We start from the raw sequence: 19,332 nt of genomic DNA on the forward strand, positions 1-19,332 counted from the left end.
TCAGGGCTGGGTGGGGAGGAGTTACGGTCACTGCAAAATCAGTTGACGCTTGCGAATGAATTCGCAAATCCAAATGGAGAGGGGAGATGTGGTTGCCCGACAAGGGATAAAGGGCCACTCAGGAGGGGGAGGGGAGAATGGGGTTAAAGAAGTTTTAAATAGGAGAATAAGGAAAATGTTTGATGTTTTAGAAATGTTGTAAAGTGTTCAAAACAAGAAAGCAGAAATGGATAAGAAGGAAAGGTGATGATGAGGAAACGGAAAGGGAAGATAAACAAAGTATAAAATGGCTACGTTGAACTATATGACTTTAAATATTAACGGAATACATAACCAAATCAAAAGGAAGAAACTGCTAAATTTACTGAAAAAAGAAAAAATTGATATAGCATTCGTGCAAGAAACACATTTAACTGAAATGGAGCATAAGAAATTAAAGAGATATTGGGTAGGACATGTAACAGCAGCGTCATATAATTCAAAAGCAAGAGGAGTAGCTATATTAATCAGTAAAAATGTACCAATTAAAATAGAAGAGGAAATAATAGATCCAGCAGGAAGATATGCAATGATAAAATGTCAGATATATTCGGAGTTTTGGAATCTACTCAATGTATATTCACCAAACGAAGAAATCAAAAGTTTATGCAAGATATTTTTTTGAAGATAGCAGACACGCAAAGGAACATATTAATAGGATGGGATTTCAACCTTAATTTGGATTCAAATATGGATAAAACTGGGAAAAAAATTAACAGAAAGAACAAAGTAACCAAATTTAAATTAAATCGATGGAAGAAATGCAACTTTTGGATATATGGAGGAAACAACACCCAAAGGAAAAGGAATATTCATATTATTCGGGTAGACATAAAACATACTCAAGAATAGACCTATTTCTGTTATCAGCTCGTATCCAAGACAGAGTAAGAAAAACAGAATATAAAGCTAGAATATTATCGGACCATTCACCCTTGATATTGACAATAGAGTTAGAGGACATCCCTCCAAGAATGTATAGATGGAGATTAAGCTCCATGCTACTTAAAAGGCAGGATTTTAGAGAATTCATTGAAAACAAATTAAAATGTACTTTGAAATAAATACGGAATCAGTGAAAGATAAATTTATACTATGGGACGCAATGAAAGCATTCATCAGAGGGCAAATAATAAGTTATGTAACCAAGATGAAGAAGGACTACAATCAGGAAACAGAGCAGTTGGAAAGGGAAATAGTAAATATAGAAAAATAATTAGCAATGAAGGAAGATACAACTAAAAGAAGAGAATTGGCAGATAAAAAAATAAAATAGGAAACACTACAAACATATAAGGTGGAGAAGAACATAATGAAGACAAAACAAATATTATGAACTAGGGGAAAAAAGGCACAAAATTCTAGCATAGCATCTTAAGACAGAACAAGCTAAGAAAATGGTATTGGCATCAAGGAAAAAAGACAAAATAATCACATATAATCCAACGGAGATTAATGAAAACTTTAGAGAATTCTATGAACAATTATACCAAACTGAAAACGAAGGGAAAGAAGACAAAATAGATGAAATTTTAACTAAAATTGAACTACCAAAATTACAAATAGAGGAACAAAATAAATTAACAGAACCATTTGAAATAGTAGAAATACACGAGATAATAAAAAAACTACCAAATAATAAAACACCTGGAGAGGATGGATTCCCAATAGAATTCTATAAAACATTTAAAGATTTATTAATTCCGCCACTCCTGGAAGTAATCAACCAGATTGATGAAACACAAAGCTTACCAGATTCATGTAAAACAGCAATAATTACAGTAATACTAAAGCAAGGGAAAGATCCACTCACACCAGCGTCATATAGACCAATATCTTTACTTAACACAGATTATAAGATAATAGCTAAACTATTAGCAAACAGATTAGCATATTATTTACCTAAAATGGTAAATCTAGACCAAACTGGATTTATTAAAAAAAGACGGACAACAGACAATATTTGTAAATTTATTAACTTAATTCATGCAGTAGAAGGGAATAAAGCGCCAACAGTAGCAGTTGCTTTAGACGCAGAGAAGGCCTTTGACGGAGTAGAATGGAATTATTTATTCAAAGTATTGCAACAATTCAGTTTACCAGAGAAGTATATTAATTGGATTAAAGCATTATATAAGGGGCCATTGGCGAAAGTGACAGTAAATGGATATATATCAAAGCAATTTAATTTAAGCAGATCAACAAGGCAGGGATGCCCACTATCACCCTTATTTTTCGCGTTAGCTATAGAACCACTAGCAGAATTGATAAGAACAGAAATTAAAATAAAAGGGATAAAAATAAAAGACAAGGAATATAAAATCAGTTTATTTGCAGATGATGTTATAGTATACTTAACAGAACCAGAATTATCAATAAAAGAATTACATAAGAAATTGAACGAATATGGAGAAGTGTCGGGTTATAAGATTAACGCAAATAAAAGTGAAGCAATGCCAATGAATAATGCGGATTTCTCAAAATTTAAGACGGAATTACCATTCAGATGGCAAATGCAAGCAATAAGATACCTAGGTATACAAATAAATAAAAACCTCGGCCATCTATATAAACTCAATTATTATCCACTAATGAAAAAAATTACAGGACGATTTAGAGCATTGGAAAGATTTACCACTAACACTAATAGGAAGGATAAACTGTATTAAAATGAACATTTTCCCAAGGATACAATACCTATTTCAGGCATGGCCAATACACTTGACAGAGAAATTTTTCAAGGAGTTAAAGAAAATAATAAGGAAATTTTTATGGAAAGGGGGGAAACCGAGGATAGCACTAGATAAATTAACAGAATAGTATAAACAAGGAGGCTTACAGCTGCCAAACTTTAAAAATTATTATAGAGCCGCACAATTAAGATACCTATCAGATTTTTATCAAACAAGGGAAAAGCCAGATTGGACTAGATTAGAACTAGACAAAATAGGGGAGAAGATACCTGAACATATATAAATGGGATGAAAAATTGGTACAACGTAAAAGTTCTCCAGTATTACATCATCTGCTCAATATTTGGAAGAAGATTCATGTAGAAAGGAATAAAACAAATTACCAATTACCAAAACTAATACTGACGCAAAATCAGTTAATCCCTTTTACAATAGATAACCTTTCCTTTAGAGAATGGGAGAAAAAAGGGATCAAAGAATAGAAAATTGTTTTTCAAACAATAGATTATTATCCTTTGAACAAATGAAGGATAAATATAATATAACTCAAGATACAGTGTTGGCATATTACCAACTGAGATCCTACTTGAAGGACAAATTAGGAAGCAGTCTGAGGTTACCAGAGGGAAGTAATTTTGAATATGTGATTACAGATACAATGATAATCAAAAAATTTATAACAAATATGTATATTAAACTGCAAGAAAAGGAGAATGAGGAAACAAATGGTAAAACTAAACAAAAATGGGAACAAGATTTAAATATAAAGATAAAGAAGGAAACATGGGAGAAGTTATGCTCTGGAACTATGAGAAATACAATAAACACGAGGTTATGTATGATACAATATAACTGGATACACAGGCTATACATTACACCTCAAAAGTTAAATAAATGGGACCCAACAGTATCTGACAGATGTTTTCATTGTAAAAAAGAAATGGGAACAACAATTCATGCAATCTGGACATGTAAGAAAGTAGAAAAATTTTGGGAAGATCTAAACCAGATATTAAATAAAATTACAGAAAACAATATACCAAAAAACCCAGAGATCTTCCTCCTAAGTAACATAAAAAACAAAGAATTTGGACTTGATTTGGATGGTGCACAAAAAAGATTTGTTAAGATAGCTCTAGCCGTTGCAAAAAAATGTATTATGTCAACCTGGAAATTAGAAGATAATTTGAGAATACAACAATGGCATATAGAAATGAATAAATGTATTCCATTAGAAAAAATAACATATAGTTTAAGAAATAATATTGAAATATTTGAACAAATATGGGAGCCATACATGAAACACAATAGAGAAAACCTACCGGGGACATCTACCACCTAAAATAACGAAAGGAGAAGGAAATGAAAAGAATTGACTCAGTGGCATTTCTTGTTTATTTTTATTGAGTGACAACATTGTTTGACTGGTTTAATGTATCTTAGATTTTGTACTTTAAATGAATGGGGGGGAGGTAGGGAGGGTGGGATGGGAGGAGGGAGGGCCGGGAGAAAATGACACTATATATTTGAAAAGGAAAATGTATGTATCTTGGTCAATGTGGGTGAGGTAGGGAGGGTGGGATGGGAGGAGGGAGGGGGGGGAGAAAATGACACTATATATTTGAAAAGGAAAATGTATGTATCTTGGTCAATGTGGTTTATGGTGTGAAAAATAAAATTTAAAAAAAAACTGAGGTACCACCACTAGTCACCTCTCGCTGATGAAACTTGCCCCATTAGGGTCTTCTAGATGGTAACCTCTTCAAGCCACCACAAAGTTCCATTCCTTCCTCTATTTCAAGAGAAACATCAGACAGATAGCACTTCCAACCATCTACTGCTCTGGAACTTGCTTTCGTCAGTTTCAAACAGTTTTCCCTGGATTGCACTTTTCAGTTATTTGTCAGTGTCCCACACACTGATTGACTGACTGAGCTCTTAACTCTCTTTTCCAACTTAAACTCCAAAGAGAGCATGTGACTCATGTCTTGCAAAACCCCAAAGCAAAACAACAGGAGTTCTTTCTTCTTCTCAAGTTGTTATCTTAGTTAACAACAATCCAGAATTGACCTTTCTATGAGCACTTTGTAGAAAGGGTACGGATAGACAATTTGACTTCAGCAAGACAATGGTCAAGCATTTTATGTTTTTGTTTTTGTTTTGTTTTGGCTTGGCTTCGCGGACGAAGATTTATGGAGGGGGTAAATGTCCACGTCAGCTGCAGGCTCGTTGGTGGCTGACAAGTCCGATGCGGTACAGGCAGACACGGTTGCAGCGGTTGCAGGGGAAAATTGGTTGGTTGGGGTTGGGTGTTGGGTTTTTCCTCCTTTGCCTTTTGTCAGTGAGGTTGGCATCAGTTCAATTAACACCTACTTGTGAAAGGTTTACATTCTCCAGAGATCTTGCAATGTGAATTCTTCAGTCTTTCAAATAAGATGTTTTAAATTGTGTATGTATGTGACCTACTCTAAATCTTATGAATTCTCCCCAAATATTAATATTGTTACCAGGGAAATCAGGGAACCAGAGAGAGGGTCGGGGGGGAATTGGGAGAGGCTCAGGGGAATCGAGGAGAGGGTGAAGGGAGGATTTAGGGGTGAATCAGTGAAGGTTGGGGGAATCGGAGAGGGTAGAATCAGGAGAGGGTCGGGGGAAATCGGAGAGAGGATGGGGGTATCTGGAGAGAGGTTGGGGGTGTCGAGAGAGTGGGGGGAATTGGAGAGAGGGTGGGGGCATCAGGAGAGTGTGGAGGTGTATTGGGGAGAGGGTTGGGGGAATCTGGGAATGTGGGGGAATCAGAGGGAGAGGGGGGAATTGGAGGGAGCATTTGGCGTTTGTGTCCGGAGAGTATTGGGGGGGGGGTGAGGTGTGGTGTGGCAGTCGATGCTCCCTTGCTGAGCTCATTGCTGTCTATTCACCCCTGTGTCTGCAGCTCACCCATAGACTGGGAACCGATCCCGGGGTCATTAGCAACGTGGTTGTCTGGGGCAAATGTTCTGGCGCCCCTATCGCTGACACACAGCTCGCCACCATCTCCTGCGGCTCATGCAAAATTCCACTCCGCCACGACCAGTGGCTTGATAGGGATCTCATCACGGTAGGTGCTCCCCTACCTTCAATCAGAGACCATGATTCCTCCCCTCCTTCCCATAAACCAGTCCTTCCCTCCCCTCCTACCTCTGCTCCCTCCCCTTCATCCAGTGACCTTCCCTTCCACTTCTCCTTCCCCCTTTCCTCAATACCTTCCCCCTTCCCTCTCACTGCCCTGCCCCTTCACTCCTTTCCACCACTTCCCCCACTCCACCCCATTCCCCCTTCACTCCCTTCCCTTTCCCTTGCTCCTCTCCCTCCTCTCTTTTTCTGTCTTGTCACTTTCCCCTCTTTTTCTCTCTCTCTCTCTCTCTCTCTCTCTCTGTTCTTTCTTAATATCCTCATCAGTCAGTCTTTCTACATATTTGTTAATTCTCTCTCTCCCCCCCCCCCCCATCCATCCATTCATACTGGACACTCTGTCCTATTGTCTTTAACACATTCTTCTCTCCATCTCCCTCTTTCTCCATCCCATTCTCCCATCCCACCCCCCCCCCCCCCAACGTGCGTGCTCACACACGCGCACATGCACGCACTTTTACCTTTATGTTTGTTCTCTCTCTCTCTCGCTCTCGCTCTCGCTCTCTCTCTCACACTCTCACACATGCAAACCAGACCTGATCTGCCAGCATTTCCTCTGACTGTAGAACAACTCACTCACCTGTTAACCCTCTACAGTCCATCTCTCGCCCCCACCCTCCCCACAGGCCGTTCAGCACCGGGAAGCGTCTGTGGTCCGCTCTCGCAAACTCTCCAGCGCTGCATCTGTCACCAAAGCCATCTGCGACCACCTGAGGGCTTGGTGGCTTGGGACGAAGGAGGTACACTCTCTCCGGGCATCGGTGGGGAGGGTTTACAGAGCAGTGGTGTGACATGGCAGTGTGCGACGGGGCCACATACCAACAGCCCTCCGTTCACAGAGTCCGGGATGGCACATTGGGCTGACGGGGAGTGGAAGAGTCAGCACGATTAGTGTAGTGGTTAGTGTAACTCTATAACATCTCCAGAGACCCAGGTTCAAATCCGCTGCCTTTTGTAAATGCGTATGTTCTCTGCATGTTCGCATGGGTTTCCTATGGCTGGTCTGGTTTCCTCCCACCCTGAAAATATTATGGGGATCATAGATTAATTGGCATATTTGGCTGGTACAGGCTCATTGCCATGCTATACGTCTAAATTTTAAAAAAAATTAAATTTACTGTCACATGAACCAAGACGCAATGAGAAAATTTGCAATACACAAACATAAAAACATACGGAAAAGCTGGAGGAACTCAGCACTGCCTTTACTACGAAGCAGCGCCCATGGGAAGTAGAAAAATATGACGGATGCTTTGGGCCTGAGTTCTTCCTCGGGGGTCTTCGTACCTTGAAGAAGGGCTCAGGCCCGAAATGTCGGTCATATATCTTCTCCTATGAACGCTGCTTGACCAGATAGTTCTGCATGCATTTCTGTGGTCTTTCATGTTTCACAGACTTGCCAGTCTCGAGGGTCCATGGAACCGTTAAACACTATGGGCCTCCTCATCTGTGCTAAACTATTTTTTGGCCTTGTCCCACTGACCTGCACCCAGTCCATAGCCCATTCACCCACCTGTCCAAATTTTTAAAAAATGTCTAAATTGAGTCTGCTATCGCCACTTCGGCTGGCAGCTCAGTTCCCATTCCCACCACTTTCTGCATGAACAAGTCCCCGCTAATGAAAGTGCCCTTTCAACTTTCCCCCTTTCACTCTAAACCTTTACGCAGCCTCCTCATTCTCCGACATTCTGGGGAATAAAGTCCAAACCTGTTTTAAAGTGGTTTTATTTAAAATCCCGGACCCAAGGTGGCAGCTCCATGATCGTCAGCAGCCGCGTGGGGTTGCAGACTCCAGGGAGGCAAAAAACTGGTAGCAGGGCACCAGAAAACAGGGAGACGGCCCCTGCGTTGGAGAAGGAGAAGCAGAGGAGGTGACCACGGCGGCGGTCCGGCGGGGGGGGGGGGTCTCTGAGGCTGAGGAACACACAGCCTGCGGAGCTGTTGGCAACTCGAGATGAACAACCCGCGCGAGCTGCTGGGGACTGTGGTCAAAAGGCTGCTGGGGACGGACTCGACACTGGCTGAAGGGATACCGGGTATCGGAACCGGGTTGTGAGAGGGTGCTGAAGGGGTCCTGTTTGTGTCGGAGGTTTGGATCTGGAGCTCGGGTGGTTTGGACTGGACTGTGCAGCTGCGGAGGCAACGGGAACACGGAGGCGAATCCACAGACGCTTGGTGACTCTTGGTGGGGGGGGGGGGTGGGATCACTCTCTTTTGCTTCTCTTTCTCTGACTGAGAGGCACCCAGCAACTTCAGCAGATGGCAGAGGCCTTTTGGCAGACTAAAGTCATCTTCGTGTAATATGACACTTTTTATGACATGACAGTAAAGGAATCTTGAAGTCCTTTCCCTGTAACTCAGTTCCTCAAGTCCCGGCAGCATCCTTTACACTTTTATCGATATCCTTCCTGTAGTTAGATAACCAAAACTATGTACAGTGCTCCATCTTTGGCCTTGCAACTTCACTATGTCACCAAAATTCCTGTAGTCTGTACTTTGATTCGTGAAGGCCAATGTGCTAAAAGCTCTCTTTACAACCTGTGATGTCACTTTCAGGGAATGATGTATCTGTATTCCCAGATCCCTCTGTCCTACCGCACTTCCCCACTGCCCGATTGTTTACTGTGTAAATGCACTCCACTTCAGAGGATGCCTACCCTGCAGAAGTTCTCCTCCTCTCTTTGATGGGAGTTCTGTGAGAGACTCTGTCACTGTTCCACCCTCTGTGATCCCTGCTACCCTCAAACCAGCATGTTTGTGTAATGCACATTTTGCCGCTCAAGTTGATCGGACAGTTAAGAAGGCCAATGGGATGCTGGGATTCATTAACAGGGGGATTGAATTCAGGAGTAGGGAGGGCATGTTACAAATCTCTGTTAAGACCACAATGTGTTCAGTTCTGGTCACATTACAAGAAGGATGTGGAGAGGGGGCAGAGGAGATTCACCAGGATGTTGCCTGGATTGGAAAGCAAGGTCAGCATAGTTGGGGACATTTCTCTTTGGAGCGTAGAAGTATGAGAGAAGACTTGGTAGAGGTCTACAAGATTACGAGAAGCATAGACATGGTGTACAGCCAATGCCTGTATCCCAGGGCAGGGTCAGCAAACACCAGAGGACATGCATATAAAATGAAAGGAGGGATGTTTAGGGGAGAGATAAAGGGGATTTTTTTTTTTTTACACAGAGCTGTGGGTGCCTGGAATGCCTTGCTGGAGAAGGCTGAAACACTGGGGGCATTTAAGAGACTCTTAGAAATGGATGAAAGTAAAATAGAGGGTTACGGGGCAGGGAGGGTTGAGTACTTTTTTTAAGGAAGGGTTATATGCGTTGGCACAACATTGAGGGCTGAAGAGCCTTTACTGTGCTGTATTGTTCCATGTTCTTTTGCGAGTTCTTCTACAAGTAAGACAGGCATATTTCCGTCAGGACGAAGCAAAGACAGCGCGTGAGGTTCATTCAGAAGTCCGATCGCAGCAGGAAAGAGAGTGTCCATGAATCGAATGGCATCCCAAAGTTTCAGGTTAATGTGACCATGCTATGAAATTCTGAGAGGTGCAGATTGAGTACACGGTCAGAATCTTTTTCTCCCCAGAGTGGAAATGTCACATACGAGGGCCAAGGGAAGGGGTGGGGGGTTTAAAAGGAGATGTGCAGTTTACACGGAGAATGGTAGCTGAATACGGGTGGTGGTGGAAGCAGATACAATCGTCTTTAAGAGGCTTCTAGGCAGGTAACATGTGCAGGCAGTGTTTTAATTTAATTTGGGCATCATGTTCAGCACAGATATCGTGGGCCAAGGAGCCTGTTCCTGCATTGTTCTATATTTTAACATTATACAGTAATTACAGGGAAAGGTTAAATAGATTAGGACTTTATTCCCTGGAGCGGGGGTGGCCAACCTTTTAATTTTTAATTTAGACATACAGCACGGTAACAGGCCATTTTGGCCCATGAGTACGTACCGGGGGTGGAGGTTAATTGGCTAGTATGTACTGGAGCATAAGAGAATGAGGGGAGATTTGATAGAGGTATACAAAATTTAGAGGGGGATAGAGAGAGTAAATGCAAGCAGGGTTTTTCTCACTGAGGTTAGATGAGACACGAATAAAAGGTCATGGGGTAAGGGTGAATGTGAAAATGGTTAAAGGGAACATTGGGAGGGGAACCACACAGAGAGTGTGGAACAAGCTGTCAGCTGAAGTGGTGAATGTGGGGCTTGATTTTGACAATTTAGATAGGATGGGTGTGGAGGGCTAATGGTCAGGGTCTGTGGGACTGGGCAGACTAATAGTTCGGCACAGACTAGATGGGCAGAGGAGCCTATTTCTTTGCTGGGATGTTCTACAGGAGGATTAGGGAATTTATCCCCACTGGAGCCAGATGTCTCCGGGAATGTGGAGGAGGGGGTTTGTGCAGGCTATGAGATCCTCCCGCCTGCCCCAGCGACCTGGAATGTAGGTCTTTTGAGTTAATTTCTGAGATTCTCGCTGTGTGCATTAACGATATTGTGAAGATTCTCTGGCCCGAGGAAGGGAACACAGCTGGCCCTTAAAGGGGGTGACCTCTTCCCTCTGTGTTTTGCCTGCCATTTGCACTTTGGACAGCAGTTTGCACTGTTGTTCACCTTAGCCCCATTGTTCATGGAGTCAGACGTACAGGAGGTAGTCCGTTCAGCCTATCGAGTCCATGCCGACCAACAGTCGCCCATTTGCACTGATCTGACGCTAATCTTTTTATTTTTATTCTTCCCACGTTCCCACCCTCTCCCCGACAACAGGGTGAATGGGTATCCATGGGCGTCACCTCTGATCGGAATGGCTACGGAGTTCCTGAGGGATTGGTCTACTCGTTTCCTGTTACCGTGCAGGTACCTCCAGCTTGTGTCATGCTTTCTGACCCTGAGGGGCGACGAGGAAGCCAGTGGCGCGGGGGCCCCTCCTCTGTCCTCTCAGGAGGGGGTGGGCGGTTGGGGTGGTGGTGGGAGGAAGTCAGAGGGGGATTCCACAACAGATGGAGTGGATCCCTGTTGCTCTGGGAGATTTACTCATTCAGTGGAGTCTTGCTGTGTGTACTCCGAACCGGCTCTCCCTCTCACAAGCCCTCTCTCCTCCCCAGGACACCTGCCCTACTTTTCAATTCCATCCACTTCCAATCCTCTTTCCCTATATGTGACTCCTTTCTTTCCTTCCCCTTCTCTCTCTTTCTCCTCTCTCACTGTATCTCTCTCTCTCCTTTTCCATCTTTCTTTCCTTCTATCTCTCTTTCCGTGTATGATTCATTTCCTTCCTCCTGTCTCTCTGCGCCGCCCCCCCCCACCCATTTTATGTGTCTCTATCCAGGTGTACATCTTTCTCCCCTCTCTCTCTCTCTCTCCCATTTATCCCATCACTATCTCTTTCTCCCATCTCTCTTTCCATCTTTCTCCCCTCTCTCTCTCCCATCCCACCATCCCATCACTATCTCTTTCTCCCATCTCTCTTTCTATCTTTCTCCCTCTCGCTCTCCTGTGAGCTATATCGAGGTGTTGGGGAGATAAATCGGGAAAGGTTTGTTAGAGCAGGTCACACACTTTAAAACACAGCTTTTGCAGGAGTGTTTGCAAGTGCTCACAGAATCATGATGGACTGTCCTTTGCAAAAGGCAACAAATGTAACAATAGGCAGTAGCAGCTTTGTCTGGAAAACAGGACTCATTGTCTGGAGATTCATGTGATCTTTGCAGGCAGAGAGCAGAGGAAAAAAGCAGGCTTTGCTCTCGGAGAGGAGGGAGTGAGAGAGAGACACACAGATATCGGTTCCAGTGGGACAAGCTGGCAAGCTTTGGAAGACGACCTGGTCAAAGGAGAGGACTGGCTGTCTGGTGTTTCCCTCTGAGTAGTGACCATTTACCTGTTAAGCACCAAACCCTGGTGAACTTTATTAATGATAATTTCTGTGCATAGTAGAAGAATTCCCTGCAACCAGTGAGATTGGACTGTGAACCAAAGAACTTTGCTGAACTTGTACACACACGTGCGCTTAGAATTAGAAGGGGGTTAAGTTTAAAGATAATTAAAAGCACCTTTTGTTTAAGTAACCCTTTGTCGTGGCTCATATCTATCCCATCACTCTCTCTCTCTCTCTCTCTCTCTCTCTCTCTCTCTCTCTCTCTCTCTCTCTCTTTCTCCCATCTTTCTGTGGCTTTCTTGCTCCCTCTTTCCTGTACGGATTACCCAGTCGAGAAACACCAGTCCGTTACTGCTTTCCCGTCTATACGCCCTGGTCTCCGGTTATCCTGTACTGTGGGCCTATCCGTTAGAAATTACAGCTAATGCAAAGGCACCACCATTTTACTTTCCATTCTGGTAACAGCAGGGGAGACACTGTCCTTCAATCTAGTGACATACGCTTTCAAACTCCTTCTGCCCAATGGAAAGGGTGAGAAGAGAGTGTGGGACTGGTCCTTTAGAATGTCGGCGGTTTTCCCTGAGATAGCGGGAGGTATGATGGGAATCGATCGAGGTGTGTGTCCGTGTGTGTGTGTGTGTGTGTGTGTGTTGTGTGTTGTGTGTGTGTGTGTGTGTGTGTGAGCGAGCCCTGAGCTCTCTGCAGTTCCTTGCAGTCTCAGGTGGGGACATTTCCCGACCTGTGATGCCTACGGACAGGTACTCTCTGCAAAAACATTTGGAAGGGGTACCGGGATGTGCTGAATTTCCTTTGGGGTTCTGAGGAAGTGGAGGCGTTGGGGAGCCTTCAGAATCAGATTTTATTGTCAAGAACATGTCACGGAATTTGTTGTTTCGCAGCAGCATCTCTGGGGCAAATATCGCTGTAAATTACATTTTAAAAATAAATAAATTGGTCCAAAAGAAGAGAAAGTGAGGCGGGGTCTGTGGGTCATTGTCCATTTGGGAATCTGACAGCGGGGTTGGGGGGGGGGGGGGGAAATCAAGCTGCCCTTGTGCCGCTGGGTGTTTGTCTTCAGGCTCCTGGACCTCCTTCCCAGTTGTAGTAATGAAAAGAGGTCATGGCCTGGGGTGGTGGCTGTTTTCTTCCTGTAGATGCCCTCGATGGAGTGGAGACTGATGCCCATGAGGGCGCTGGCCGAGTTCACAGCTCTCTTTTCCTGTCCTGGGCATTGGCACCTCTGTACCAGGCAGTGATGCCACCAGCCAGAATGGTGTCCGCAGTCCACCTGTAGAAATTTGCCAGAGTCTTTGGTGACGTGTCAAATCTCCTCAAACACCTAGGTATAGCTGCTGATTTTGATTGTATTGACAGGACAGATCTTCAGAGATGTTGACACCCAGGAATTTGAAGATCTTAACTCTTTCCACTATTGACCCCCTCGATTAGGACTGGTTTGTGTTCTCCTGACTCCCCCCTCCTGAAGTCCACAATCAGTGTTTTGCTAATGTTGAGGGCAAGGTTGTTGCCGTGACACCACTCAACGAGCTGATCTCTCTCCCTCCTGTACCCTTCCTCATTGCTGGTTGTGATTCTGCTGACGACCATGGTGTCATCGGCAAACGTAGATTATGTAATGATTATAATATTTGGGGAATTTGGTAAGGTTTAGAGTAGGCTACATACATACACACATTTTAAAACAGATCTTATTTGAAAGACTGAAGAAATATTAAAGATCTCTGGAGAATGCTAAACACATTTCACAAGTAGGTGTTAATTGAACTGTTGTCATAAAATGAATGGACTAGAGAGAGACTGGCTGTTGGAAGCTCTTTCAAGGGTTTTGACAAAGTGCACAGAAAGATCACTCCTGGGTTTTGTTGATCTAACAACAGATGGGAGCAGAAGAAAGAACTCCTGTTGTTTGCTGAAGAAGGTGGGGGTTTTGCAAGTGAGTCACTTGGGCTTTTCTGGAAGCCAGTTGGATTGAAAAGTAAGAAGCTCTCTCAGTCAATGGGTGTGGGACACTGAACAATGCAATCCAGGAAGAACCTGATGAAAAACCTCCAGAGTGGCGGATGGCTGGAAGTGCTATCAGTCTGATGTTTCTCTTTGAATAAGAGGAACAAAACGGGCTCTGTTGTAACCTGAAATAAAGAGGTTACTATCTGGAAAACCCTGATGGGGCAATTTCATCAGCAATAGAAATTCACCAAGACAAATGGTTACTTAAACAAAAGATGCTTTTAATTATCTTTTAACATGAAAACAGAATCATACTTTAACTTCGTACTATTGACTTCACTAACCTAACTTAACCCCCTTCTAATTCTAAGCGCACGTGTGTGTAAGTTCAGAAAAGTTCTTTGGTTCACACTTCTCATTCCTCCAAGTTCACTGATTGCAATCAATTCTTATACTGTGCACAGAATTTAACATTTATACAGTTCATCATGCTTTGGTGCTTGCAAGGTAAATGGTTACCACTCAGGAAGTTTCTTGTCAGTTTTCAGAGAGAGATTTGTTGTTCCAGGACATTCACAATTGATTCCTTTTTAATCAGCCACTTCAATGTCTTGCTGACGAAATTTGCACCTTCAGGGTTCTCCTGATGATCACTTCTTTCTTTCAGGTCAGCACAGTTCCTTTTCTGTTTCCCTTATTTCAAGTGAAACATTAGGCAGCCAGTCCTATCCTCTTGCATGAACTACAAGGGCATTGACCAGGCAGAACTAAGCACTCACAACCTGTCTTCCAAATGGGGTTTTCCATAAGCTTGCCAGCTTGACCTGTTCTAGACCCAGCTGCTGCTGCTGACTGTTAAGCTGGAGAACTCATCTCTGTCTCTCTCTTTCTCTCCCTCTGCTTGCAAAACCACAAGACCCTCCTAGAATGGAAAATTCCACTCCAGACAAAATGCGGCTCCGACAAACTCTTTATCTGTGGCCTTTTTGTAGACAACAATCCATTAGCCTCTTGGGCACTCTCCAAAGTTTCTGCAAAGGTTCTGGGGCCGATATATCTAGCATGGGGGAGAGCTCCAGTATTTATATGATTTGCTTTAAAGTGTTTGTATGTGACCTATACTAAAATCTGCCGCAATCTATCTCCCAAAGCATATCTGTCATAATAGAGAGAGTAGAGCAGTGGTCTTAACACACATGCTTGAGGTGTGCTTGTGTTGATTGTTGGTGAGATGGCTGCAGTCTCAGTGTGACTGGACCAGGAATGCAGCCATCTGTCCACATTCCTTGCATCATGCGCACACTTGTGGAACGTTTCTGTTCTTGTTTCCAGAACGGACACTGGCAGATAGTCCCGGATCTCAGCGTCTCCGCGTTTCTCCGGAAGCAGATGGAACACTCAGCTGAGGAACTGCTCGTTGAGCGGGACACCATTCTGGGAGTTCTGGCGAAGAGTAGGTGGTGGTGGAGAGTATTGATTGGGGGGAGTGGCAGAGCCAGAGACAAAGGAGTAGCTCGTAGGTCGACGCCCTGGTCCATCCCTGACAGACAAAGCTCCTCTGGCTTCAGCTTGCCTTGGATCCCTATGACGTTCCCAAGTGTGCGTCTGATTTGTCAGAAGATTCCCGACTAGCAACAAGGTTCCCGACCAGCAACAACCCGAGGAATTCACCACGGCGATGACCTCAATTCCATGGCTTCTGGAGCAGTTTAGAGGCTGGGGGATCCGCAGGGAGTGACTCCTCCTCCTGATTCCCCAGGGCCCTTCCCCCATCAACAGGACATCAGGCATATGACAGGACAATCTCCTCACCCTGAGGTGTGACAGGACTGCCTCCCCTCCCCCTAGCTGTACCTCCCTCTCTGCATCTGACCCTCTCCCCACCCCAGGTGAGGATAGCTCACCCAGGATACCCCTCCTCAACACCTCTCCTCACACTACCCCTCCCCTCATCAACATTACCTATCCCCTCCACCCCTGCTCAACACCTCACCTCCCCTCCAAAACACCCCCCTCAGACATTTTGTCTGACCCCAGGAGTGTGTAATGGGACAATGTAGAGGGAGGTTCACTCTGTATCTGACCCCAGAGGGAGCTTCACTCTATGTCTGATCCCAGAAGTGAATGATGGGATGATGTGGAGGGAACTTCACTCTGTGTTTGACCCCGGGAGTGGGTGATGGGACGGTGTTTCTGACATGTGCTGAGTTTTTGGATTTGATGTTATTTGCTTTGCTCTGAATTGGATCCGTCTTCCCTGAAGTTTGGAAGAATGGGGTGGGAATACCTTATTGAAACACAATCCTCAGGTGCTTTGTCAGAGAGATTTCCATTGGGAGAGTGTCAAACAAGGGATGGAGTAGCAAGATTAGAGGGCACTTGTTTGATAATGAAGTGTATAACAAATTGTCTCAGAGGGTGATTGATTTCTGAACCCCTCTACCCCGCCATGTAGTGAAGGCTGGGGAAATTCAAACTGGAGGGGGCTAAGTTTTTGAAAGTTGAACAGATTGTAGGGTGTGGGGAATTGGTGACCCGACGCCAGATCAGCTGTGGTGGTGTTGGAGAGCGAGTCGGGTGTAAAGGGCTGAATGGCCTCCTGGTTTCCTGTGAAGTGACAATGGTTTCCTCCGCAGGCCATCTATAAGGGGTTCCCCACCAGACTTGGATGGAGGGGAAATGGGCGACCAGCTCTGAGGTCAGTGCTGAGAATAGAACAATGGTCTGGGACCTCCAATGAACAGCCAGTCTTAACTACTGACGACACATCAGGGTCGAAACAAACTGCTGGAGAAGTTGTTCCTCACCAGGCATGGACAGTGGTCTCGGGTTTGTGGTTTGTCTCATTGACTTTTACTTCAATACCTCTGCAGTGGGGAGAGGAAGAAAGTTGGGGGGGGGGGAGGGGAAGAGAGACATGGGAAAGGGGAAGAGGGAGAAAGAGAAAGGTGGAGACCATGGGGAAGGAGAGAGTAAGGGTGAGGGGGAAAGAAAGGGAGGAGGGAGAAAAGATGGGGAGGGAGAGAAAGAGGGGAGGGAAGGAGGGCAGGGAGTGTAAAAGGGGAGAAAATAAGGGAAAGAGTAGGGTAGGGAGTAAAAGTTCAGGGAGAGAATGGGTGGTGAGGGAGAGGGGATAGGGAGAAAGTGGGAGGGGTAGGCAAGGGGAAGGGTAGAGAGGGTGAAGAGGGGAAGGTAGAGAGGGTGAAGAGGGGAAGGTAGAGAGGGTGAAGAGGGGAAGGGGAGAGGGTGAAGTTGAGGAGGGAGGGGGAGAAAGAGGGAGGAAGAGGGGCTAGGAGGCAGAGAGGGAGTAGGGAGAAAGAGGGGAGGGGATGAGGAAGAAATGGAGGGGAGCAAGGGGGAGGGAGGATGAGAGAGAGGGAGAGGGGGTTCAGCTCTTGGATATTTATGCATACAACTCCCCGGAGAACCAGGAAATGTTGGGACTGTGGACATGTCGGAGACTGGAATATAAACCAAAAGACAAGATGCTGGATGAAGACAGCGTGAAGACGCGAAGGTCTCGGCCCGAGACATCGACCGTCCCTCCTATCCCTCCTGTGCTGCTTGACCCACTGGGCCCTGCACTAAATGTCGAAAAAACCAGGAGGATGTCTTTCCTGGTCTTCTCCCCAACCCCATCTGAAGGCTCAGTTGGGACCTCAGTGGCCACCATTGTCCATGTGCAGTCTTTACAGCAGAGTCCTAAATATCACAGGGACTGAGAACGTCAGAGTCTCACAGAACAGATAATGCCCGTCTCTCCATGCTGGACTTGCCCCTCTAGTGTGATAGAGTATTTAGAGGTGGATTGGGAGGAATTACTAGAGCAGCTTGAACACACACATTTTAAAACAGAATTTTTGCAGGACTTTTGCAAAGTGCTTTTCGCAGAGGAACAACAAAGTAGCATTGGCAGCAGCTTGCCTGGGAGAGCATGTGATTTTTGCATGCAGAGACAGAACAGCTTTGCTCTCAGCGAGTGAGAGAGAAGGAGTCACAGAAATCAGTTCCAGAGGGGCAAGCTGGCAAACTTTGGAAGGCTCTCTGGTCAAAGGAGAAGATTGGGAGTCTGAAAGGTGACCTGAAAGAAAGAGGATCATCTGGAGAACCCTGAAGGGGGCAAGTTTTGTCAGCAAGACTGACTGAGAAAGAATCAGTTGCAGATGGCCTGGAAAAAGAATCTCTCTTTGAAAACCAGCAAGAAACCTCCTGAGTGGTAATCATTTGCCTGTTAAGCACCAAAGCCTGGTGAACTTTTTTAATGCTAACTTCTGTGCACAGTTCAAGAATTGACTACAACCAGTGAGATTGGACTGTGATCCAAAGAAGTTTTCTAATCTTAAATACACATTACACACACCTACACTTAGTATTAGAGGGGGTGGGGGGGTTAGGTACGTTAAGTAATAAGTTAAAGTTTAATTCTGTTTACTTGTTCAAATATAATTAAAACTACTTTTGTTTAAGTAACCCTGTGTTGTGGTGCATATCCATTGCTGCTGGTTTTTGGGGGCCTCTAGACTCCGTAACACTAGCCTCCCCTCCCTAAGCCCCCCAAATAAAAGTCTTTTGAACACTATCATTGTCCCCACCTTTCCACTCCCACTGGCAGCTGGTTCCACACCCCTGCCCCCTCTGTGTATGAAAGAGCTTCTCTCCCCCCCACCCTCGTCCTACAAGGGCTGTGGTGGGGAGGAGGGAGCACTTGTGGAGAGGATGGGCAGTGGTGGGGTGGAGAGAGTCACGGGGTAGGGTAGGGTCAGGGAGTTGAGGAGGAGGAGAGAATCTGGGAAGTAGGGAGGGGAGAGGAGGGTCGTGGTGGTCAGGGAGGTGAGCAGGAGGAGGGCGTCGGAAGTGACGGGGGTCAGGGAGGAGAGGACGTCAAGGAAGTGATGGGGTCAGGGAGGTGAGGAATCAGGGAGGTGGGGAGGTCTAGGAGGAGAGGGGGTCAGGGAGAAGAGGGGAGGGTCAAGTAGGAAAGGAGGTTGTGGTTGGGGAGGTGAGGGGAGTCAGGGTGGTGAGGGGATCAGGGAGGAGGGGTGGTGAAGGGGTGATGGGGAAGTGGTGGGGAGAGGTCGGGGTAGGGTAGGGTCAGGGAGGTGAGGAGAGAATCAGGGAAGTAGGGAGGGGAGGGTCGTGGGAGGTGAGCAGGAGGAGGGCGTCGGAAGTGAGGGGGTCAAGGAGGAGAGGACATCAAGGAGGTGATGGGGTCATGGAGGTGAGGAATCAGGGAGGTGGGGAGGTCTAGGAGGAGAGGGGGTTAGGGAGGTGAGGGGGTCAGGGAGATGAGGGGAGGGTCAAGTACGAAAGGAGGTTGTGGTCGGGGAGGTGAGGGGAGTCAGGATTGTGAGAAACAGAAGTACCTTCACAGATTTCACTCGAGACAAAAATTGAGGACAAAGAACATTTATTGTACAACAGTGCAAAGTTGGGTGCTTCCCCTTACCATGGGAATACACACACATACTGGGGCTCACCCAACTTTTATACAATTCATTTCAGTGTAGAATAATACCTAGTGTCGCCGAGAATATTCTCCCAGAATCACAGTGCGGCTTTCGCGCAAACTACTGA

At 45.4% G+C, this 19,332-nt stretch overlaps 1 protein-coding gene across 6 annotated transcripts in view; it reads left to right on the forward strand.

Moving 5' to 3' along the window:
• LOC138740776 (malate dehydrogenase, cytoplasmic-like) overlaps positions 1 to 18,228 on the forward strand; it is a 46,082-nt gene extending 27,854 nt beyond the window's left edge. For 3 of the 6 annotated variants that reach the window (XM_069893853.1, XM_069893854.1, XM_069893856.1), the window contains 5 exons: positions 5,665 to 5,829; positions 6,530 to 6,643; positions 10,683 to 10,772; positions 15,091 to 15,211; positions 16,395 to 16,652. In XM_069893853.1, coding sequence (XP_069749954.1) covers positions 5,665 to 5,829; positions 6,530 to 6,643; positions 10,683 to 10,772; positions 15,091 to 15,211; positions 16,395 to 16,405 — 501 coding nt within the window. In that variant the 3' untranslated portion in view covers positions 16,406 to 16,652. Of the gene's footprint in view, positions 1 to 5,664; positions 5,830 to 6,529; positions 6,644 to 10,682; positions 10,773 to 11,626; positions 12,767 to 15,090; positions 15,212 to 16,394; positions 16,653 to 17,189 lie in introns of those variants that run through there. The other 3 variants (XR_011343162.1, XM_069893857.1, XM_069893855.1) reach the window with 3 other exon arrangements.
• Positions 18,229 to 19,332: the final 1,104 nt, after the last annotated feature.

The sequence above is a fragment of the Narcine bancroftii genome, chromosome 8, assembly GCF_036971445.1.
Source record: "Narcine bancroftii isolate sNarBan1 chromosome 8, sNarBan1.hap1, whole genome shotgun sequence".
NCBI classification, from domain to species: Eukaryota; Metazoa; Chordata; class Chondrichthyes; order Torpediniformes; family Narcinidae; genus Narcine; species Narcine bancroftii.